Genomic DNA, 9,323 nt, shown 5'->3' with positions numbered 1-9,323 from the left:
ACGAACATACTACGGACGAGCTTACATAATGACATATAACATGGGGCCAGCTCCCAGCTTTTCCCCGACAATGAATATATAATATAATACACAGACACGTACCTTACAGCCCCCACCCAGACAACACGTTGACGGCTACCGACGGACTCACGAAACACACGTGCACCCGCTATAAATACCCTACAACGGGCCAATCAGTGGCGCCGAACCAACACACACAAACTCAGATACACCCAACCAATCACACGACAACTAACACTCGACGGAAACATACGCGTACATACAACATGGCGGACTACAGACTTCCCAGCGACCGTAAACAATAAAGGTATTTACATATACATATACTACCATCCCATTCCCACATCGTACACATACCCAGTAGATACAACAATCGAGTGACACTTGCATAGTTCTCACATACACCTTACACCAGTCGACAGGCCTATCCACACACATACGCACATCGATCTATACGAGACTTCCACAGAACCTTACAACTGTACGGGAATCCACGCCTTGTCGTCTGTAAACGGTGCTCTATGTTACAGAACCTTACAACTGTACGGGAATCCACGCCTTGTCGTCTGTAAACGGTACTCTATGTTACAGAACCTTACAACTGTACGGGAATCCACGCCTTGTCGTCTGTAAACGGTACTCTATGTAACAAAACCTTACAACTGTACGGGAATCCACGCCTTGTCGTCTGTAAACGGTGCTCTATGTTACAGAACCTTACAACTGTACGGGAATCCACGCCTTGTCGTCTGTAAACGGTACTCTATGTTACAGAACCTTACAACTGTACGGGAATCCACGCCTTGTCGTCTGTAAACGGTACTCTATGTTACAGAACCTTACAACTGTACGGGAATCCACGCCTTGTCGTCTGTAAACGGTACTCTATGTTACAGAACCTTACAACTGTACGGGAATCCACGCCTTGTCGTCTGTAAACGGTACTCTATGTTACAGAACCTTACAACTGTACGGGAATCCACGCCTTGTCGTCTGTAAACGGTGCTCTATGTTACAGAACCTTACAACTGTACGGGAATCCACGCCTTGTCGTCTGTAAACGGTGCTCTGTGTTAAAAAAAACCTTACAACTGTATTGAGACCTAAGCCCGCTCGACTGCTACTGTTACTATTTGTTACTAAACTTTGTAACTGTACCGGGATCAAAGTCTGTTTGTCTGCACACAGTACTCATTTTTTACAGAACCTTAAAGCTGTATGGGAATCCACGCCTGGTCGTTTGTTCATACAAATCTGTATTACTCTTTTTTTAGAACTTCACTTCTGTAGGAGGTCAAAACCTGCTCGTCTGTTCCTCCTATTCTTTGTTACAGAACCTTAAAAGAGTACGGGAATCCACGCCTGCTCGTCTGTAAACGGTGCTTTTTGTTACAGATCATACTTTTGCCGGGATCAACGCCTGTTTATCTGTACATGTTACTCTTGTTGCAGAACCTTATAACTGTACGGGGACCCACGCCTGCTCGTCTATACACGTTATTTTTTTGTTACAGAACCTTACAACTGTACGGGAATCCACGCCTTGTCGTCTGTAAACGGTACTCTATGTTACAGAACCTTACAACTGTACGGGAATCCACGCCTTGTCGTCTGTAAACGGTACTCTATGTTACAGAACCTTACAACTGTACGGGAATCCACGCCTTGTCGTCTGTAAACGGTACTCTATGTTACAGAACCTTACAACTGTACGGGAATCCACGCCTTGTCGTCTGTAAACGGTGCTCTATGTTACAGAACCTTACAACTGTACGGGAATCCACGCCTTGTCGTCTGTAAACGGTACTCTATGTTACAGAACCTTACAACTGTTCGGGAATCCACGCCTTGTCGTCTGTAAACGGTACTCTATGTTACAGAACCTTACAACTGTACGGGAATCCACGCCTTGTCGTCTGTAAACGGTACTCTATGTTACAGAACCTTACAACTGTACGGGAATCCACGCCTTGTCGTCTGTAAACGGTGCTCTATGTTACAGAACCTTACAACTGTACGGGAATCCACGCCTTGTCGTCTGTAAACGGTGCTCTGTGTTAAAAAAACCTTACAACTGTATTGAGACCTAAGCCCGCTCGACTGCTACTGTTACTATTTGTTACTAAACTTTGTAACTGTACCGGGATCAAAGTCTGTTTGTCTGCACACAGTACTCATTTTTTACAGAACCTTAAAGCTGTATGGGAATCCACGCCTGGTCGTTTGTTCATACAAATCTGTATTACTCTTTTTTTAGAACTTCACTTCTGTAGGAGGTCAAAACCTGCTCGTCTGTTCCTCCTATTCTTTGTTACAGAACCTTAAAAGAGTACGGGAATCCACGCCTGCTCGTCTGTAAACGGTGCTTTTTGTTACAGATCATACTTTTGCCGGGATCAACGCCTGTTTATCTGTACATGTTACTCTTGTTGCAGAACCTTATAACTGTACGGGGACCCACGCCTGCTCGTCTATACACGTTATTTTTTGTTGCAGAGCCTTACAGCTGTACGAAGATCCACGCCTGCTCGTCTATACACGTTATTTTTTGTTGCAGAGCCTTACAACTGTACGGGGACCCACGCCTGCTCGTCTATACACGTTATTTTTTGTTACAGAGCCTTACAACTGTACGGGGATCCACGCCTGCTCGTCTATACACGTTATTTTGTGTTACAGAGCCTTACAACTGTACGGGAATCCACGCCTGCTCGTCTATACCCGTTATTTTTTGTTACAGAGCCTTACAACTGTACGGGGACCCACGCCTGCTCGTCTATGCACGTTATTCCTTGTTTCAGAACATTACAACTATACGAGGATTCACGCCAGCTCGTCTATACACGTTGCTCTTTAAAAAAAAAACTTACAGCTGAACGGGGATCCACGCTTGCTCCTTTGTTCACGCTACTCTTTCGTTCCTGAACCTTAAAACTTTACGGAGATTCAGCCCTGTTCGTCTGTAAACGTTATGTTCTTTGTTGAAGAACCTTACAACTGTACTTGATCCACGCATGCTCAACTATACGCGTAATGTTTTTGTTACTAAACCTTATAGCTGTACGGAAATCCGCGTCTTCTCGTCTATCAAGTTACTCTTTGTAATATAACCGTATAACTGTACGGGGAAATACGCCTGCTTGTCTACACGTTGCTCTTTGTTACAGAACCTTACAACTGTACGGAGATCTATGCCTGTCAACCAACACAACACATTCGTTTGAATCTGCACAAAAAGAACATTATCGTCCTTCTAAATAACGTGCTCAATGGACTGTCCGAAGTTACTTACCTTGATCTGTCCGGAAATAGCATACAAGTGCTACCCCATAACGTGTTCAATGGACTGTCTAAAGTTACTGAACTCTATCTGTCCGGAAATAACATACACATCCTCCCTCATAATGTGTTCAATGGACTGTCTAAACTTACCGTTCTCTCTCTGTCCAACAATAGCATACAAGTTCTCCCTCATAACGTGTTCAATGGACTGTCTAAACTTAACCATCTCCGTCTGTCCAAAAATAGCATTCAAGTGCTCCACCATAACGTGTTCAATAGACTGTCTAAACTTACAGACCTTCATCTGTTCGAAAATAACATACAGGTGCTACCCCATAACGTGTTCAATGGACTGTCTAAACTTACCGCTTTCTCTCTGTCCAACAATAACATACAAGTGCTACCCCATAACGTGTTCAATGGACTGTCTAAACTTAACTATCTCCGTCTGTCTAAAAATAGCATACAAGTTCTCCCTCATAGCGTGTTCAATAGACTGTCTCAACTTAAGAACCTTGATCTGTCCGAAAATAACATACAAGTGCTACCCCATAACGTGTTCAATGGACTGTCTAAACTTCCCGCTCTCTCTGTGTCCAACAATAACATACAAGTACTACCCCATAACGTGTTCAATGGACTGTCTAAACTTAACTATCTCCTTCTGTCTAAAAATAGCATACAAGTTCTCCCTCATAGCGTGTTCAATAGACTGTCTCAACTTACGGACCTTGATCTGTCCGAAAATAACATTCAAGTGCTACCCCATAACGTGTTCAATAGACTGGCTAAAGTTTGGAAGCTTGATCTGTCTAAAAATAGCATTCAAGTGCTCCCCCATAACGTGTTCAATGGACTATCTAAACTTAACTATCTCCGTCTGTCTAAAAATAGCATTCAAGTGCTCCCCCATAACGTGTTCAATGGACTATCTAAACTTAACTATCTCCTTCTGTCTAAAAATAGCATTCAAGTGCTCCCCCATAACGTGTTCAATAGACTGTCTAAACTTACGAGCCTTGATCTGTCCGAAAACAACATACAAGTGATCCCCTATGACTTGTTCAGTGGTCTGCCAAAACTTTGGAACCTTGATCTGTCCGAAAATAACATTCAAGTGCTCCCCCATAACGTGTTTAATAGACTCTCTAAACTTATCTATCTCTTTCTGGATAAAAATAACATACAAGTACTCCCCCATAACGTGTTCAATGGACTGTCTAAAGTTACTGACCTCGATCTGTCCAAAAATAACATACAAGTGCTCCCTCATAACGTGTTCAATGGACTGTCTCAACTTTCGAGTCTCTATCTGTCCAAAAATAGCATTCAAGTGCTCACTCATAACGTGTTCAATGGATTGTCTGAAGTTAACCGTCTCTGTCTGGCCGAAAATAAGATACATGTACTCCCTCATGACGTGTTTAATGAACTGTCTGAACTTATTGAACTTGATCTGTCCGAAAATAGTATACAAGTGCTCCCTCATAACGTGTTCAATGGAGTGTATTCAGGTAAGTACCTCAATCTGTACGGTAATTACATACAAGTGCTTCCCCCCATTACATGATCAGTGGACTATCTTACCTTACTGCAATATTTCTGTCAGGCAACAAAATCAAATACCTGCTTTATACAACCTTTTAGGTGGAATGTCTTACGTTGATTTGGGGTTTAATACCATTGATACTCTCCCTATTAATCTTTTTTCTTGGACTGTCAAAGCTGATTTATTCAAATCTGATCATTAAAATCACAGTTCATTTATTCTATACAATGATAAAATAAAATGATAATAAAAGAAATGATAATAAAATAGCAGTTATCCCATTAGATCTACAAATACAAATATTATTTTACTACATATGCATATCTATGAACTCATGTATCTACCATTCAATGCTTTCTCTGAAATTGTTGCAGATGATCAACAATATCTACACTCTAATGAATCAAGAGTCCCACCTGCTGCCGGACCATCTAAGATGTTTCATCTAGATTTGTCAAACAATAAACTGACTTATTTACCACGATTACCAAGGAATCTATATCGTTTAGATATCATGGGTAATCATTTAAAAGTCTCAGAACATATGTTTGAGGGTTTAAATAACTTACATAGGTTATACACCGATGTTCCCTTCATGTGTTGTGTTAAGCCAAGGTCAGTTGAAGACTGTTCGGATAAACAAAAACCAGAATGGGAATGTCTGCTGCAACCTGAACGATGTAAATCAAAAGGTGATGCGATATCCTCCTGTTTTGCCTTGATTGGTTCGACAGTATTAAGAGTTTGCCTTTGGATAATTGGAATCTGTGCTTTAATTGGTAACATGGCCGTCATAATATACAGACTGTTCATCGACATAGATAATATTACAAAAAGTTACTCGCTCTTCACTCTGAATTTAGCTGTTTCGGATATACTTATGGGCATCTACCTACTGATAGGTGTTATGGATGCATATTATGAAGGTGTGTATGCATGGAATGACCAGAAAATGGAGAAACAGTATTTTATGTACAACAGCAGGTATATTATCTAGTATATCCAGTGAGATGTCGACGTTCATCATTCTCGTGGTGATGGTAGACAGACTTATTGTCATCATCTTCCCTCTGTCCCGTTTCTCCAAAAGGTCCATCACATGGAAACATGCTGTATTTGTCTCGCTGACATTATGGATTGTTGCTGTCACACTTGCCATCATCCCTGTTGTTACTCTGCAGTCCTACTTCAAAGGAGAATTCTATTCTCAATCAAGCGTTTGTCTGGCCTTGCCCCTTCAAGGAGATACACGTCCAGGGACTGGATATTCCTTCGCGGTATTTGTCTGCCTCAACAGCTTCGTATTCTTTACTATTGTAGTATGTCAAATTTGTATTTGCAAAAGTTTGAGGAGATCTGGTCGCCGCATTTCTTCTTCACAGAATCGCCAAAGTGAGATCACTGTAGCAACGACCCTGTTCTTCGTGGTGGCGACAGACTTTTGTTGCTGGTTTCCTATTGGTGTCATGGGTAGGTGTTCAAATTTGTGTCTTCTTTTGTATGGCATTATATGAATTTGACATTGAATTAAAATAATGGACGCACTCTTTTAGAAGTTTTCAATTCCTGAAGAATGGAACAATGATGTGATTTAGTTAAATAATATATCCTAGATTTTAACGGAATGCATATTTTTTTTTCTCTTAGGTGTCGTATCACGATGTGGAAATGAAATACCAGACTGGGTGTATGCCTGGGTGATGGTGTTCGTGCTACCTATCAATGCTGCCATCAATCCGTTTCTCTACACCATTACAGCTATTTGGAGAAGGAGACCGAAGGTGAATTTACATCAACGGTATATGTCCGACAACACGCTTTGTTCTGTTGGTAACCAAGTTTTAAAAAATCTGGATGCCTTGATATTCATTTTATAAAAGTAATGGTAGTCGTCTTCAAATATTCAGATACGGAAATTTGTGAAAATCTACAGTCAACTTCTGATGGTAACACCGGGTTGTTAAAGTTTGAAGGTCATTATCGTGATCTCGTTGGAGAAATATTAATGTTTTGTGTAGTGATGTGAAGTTGGACGTTTTCTCTAGGCGTTAAAATCTTAGATTTCCGTTGAGTGTATCTCGCTATCGTTTTCAGTACATCACTAGATGTGTCCAAGATTTACAATTAGGGTTTCGTCAATGGAACAAGTGACGTTTACACTTCTTAAATATCTGAGTTTCTTTGAGAAAAAAATTAATGTAGGTTTTGCATCTTGAGATGATGTTTGTTTATTCTGCAGAAACCAACGCAGGCGATGAGGTCGATAATTCCACGACTTCTGCCCTCCTGCATTACTTGTACAAGGACCACTAGTGGAGAATAAAACAACATTATAGGTCAAACTGTGTCCATCGGTGGTCAGACAGCGTCAATCAGGGGTCAAACACCGTCATCAGACAGTTTCCATCAGTGGCCAGACACCGTCCGTCAACGGTCACACAGCATCCATGTTGATTTGAATAACACGAGATCGGATGTAAACTTTCAGCATCTGAAACAAAGCTGAAAATGCAACAATAAAAGTCACCGCACGGACAATATTTTTTGGAAAAAATTGTACTTTAATATTGACCTTGAAGTCAAGCTCAAATGATCCAAAGACTGGACACTGCTCTTTGTTATCTAGTGTATGGAAAAGGTATACATACACTTTTATTAAAACAGCAATTTCATGTTAGATCTTTTCGATTTAGCTGTTTGATATGAACACACATATATATATATGTTACTTTTCATATTCCGTGTATACTTTTCGGTGTGTCATGTGATCAATAAGTGGCATAATAGGTACATTAAAGTACCACCAGGAATGGACTATCTCGTTTATCGAACGGACATGTGTAACCATTTGATCGGGTCTAGTGTCCTCACTGTAAAGTGATTTTTTGTGTGTTTTCCCAATTTTGGATTAGATGAGTACATATAAATTATATATGCATTGTGTATGGCAAATTTGTGTGATTCACCTTTTTTCGATACATTGTTGTTTTTATTTATTTATTTATTTTCTGCTTTTAACATGATCTTTTGTTTTTTAAAGAATGTAAAAAGAAAACTTGAATGAGTAGCAATCTTGTTATGGTAAATTATATTTGAATTTTTCCTTCCTTAGGTTTGAAATTCCGGATAATTTACATCACGATTAAGTTCCCTATATACGTTAACAGTATCTGCAATAGCTGAGCCAGGGGAAATATTTAGTAACATACCTGAACTTTTCTTTTGGAACTACAATGACCCGAAAGTTTAAATGCGCTCTGAAGCTTGTATTACTATGTACAACTATACCTGACTGTGTGGCTAATGATATGTTTTGTGATTCTTATCTTCTATCCTCGTTTCTCTGGACTATATCTGGGCTAGAGACCATCCTTTTGATAGTTTTTTTTTACAGTATAAGATGGAATGTGTATCGATTATTTTGGCAAACTTCCAGGGGCTCAAGGATACACTGAAAAGAAATGATGTCTTCTCTTATTTGAAGGCTAAAAATTGAAGTAAATATTGTTTGCAAGACACCCATTTTATGGCGGAATATCGAAACATTAACAGAAGGTAATTGGGTTTTGATTGCTACTTTTAGTTCGTTTAAATCTAATACAGGAGTAGTTGCAATTTTATTTAACATTAATTTTGAAATTAAGGTTGATAACGGAGAAAAGGATTTGTCTGGACATTTTTTACCTTTTGATATTGTACCGGATTGATATGAAATGACATAAATTATACCTTATGGGCCAGATTTTGACACTCCTACGTTTTAATGATACTGTAAAAGGTGAGGAGATCTAGGAACTTTAATGAGTAGATTATCTGGTGACTGTCTACTTACTTTATTGTTCAATATACTGGCAGTTTATACTAGTCGGAACTCAATATACTGGCAGTTTATACTAGTCGGAACTCAATATACTGGCAGTTTATACTAGTCGGAACTCAATATACTGGCAGTTCATACTAGTCGGAACTCTGTAGTCTTTGGGAAAGGGCCTTGATAAGTTGCAAAAACTTGTGCCCAATCCCTTTGTACTTTTTGACAATAAACTATGTTTGAATCAAAACTCTGTAGTTATCTAACAGCGGAAGTGTTCCGAGTACAGGTAAATTGACGCGAATATCAAACGTTTTGACGGCACTTTAAATCATGCCCTTGAAGCTATTAGCACAGAAAAGTGTTCGATGCTGCTGTGTTGTTCTTAAGATCATTTTTCATATTGTTTTTGTAACATACACCAAGTAACACTTTCATTACATGTTTTTATATGTGTAGTTTAGACCCAATGTCACTGTGACTAGATTAGGGAGTGGATATAATGATTTTAACCATATTTCTTATTGTTGTATGTACTTGATATGCTTTGCAGTGTATGGAATTTAGGTGTTAAATTGCAGGTTGAATGTGTTTTGTGAATTCATGAAGTATTTGTATTGATGAATTTAACCCCAAATCTACTGTCACAATGTAATTTAC

General features: G+C 39.5%; 1 protein-coding gene across 1 annotated transcript; it reads left to right on the top strand.

Moving 5' to 3' along the window:
• Positions 1 to 287: 287 nt before the first annotated feature.
• LOC117316967 (relaxin receptor 2-like) lies at positions 288 to 8,648 on the top strand. Its single transcript, XM_033871746.1, is given in 6 exon segments — positions 288 to 315; positions 3,189 to 4,833; positions 5,138 to 5,792; positions 5,794 to 6,322; positions 6,500 to 6,633; positions 7,092 to 8,648. Coding segments are annotated over 6 exon segments (3,075 nt in total). The 3' UTR covers positions 7,176 to 8,648.
• The last annotated feature ends 675 nt before the right edge of the window (positions 8,649 to 9,323 follow it).

This window comes from Pecten maximus, chromosome 18, assembly GCF_902652985.1.
Source record: "Pecten maximus chromosome 18, xPecMax1.1, whole genome shotgun sequence".
NCBI lineage: Eukaryota > Metazoa > Mollusca > Bivalvia > Pectinida > Pectinidae > Pecten > Pecten maximus.
The sequence above is the reverse complement of the archived record's forward strand: the minus strand, read 5'-3'. Positions and strand labels throughout refer to the sequence as shown.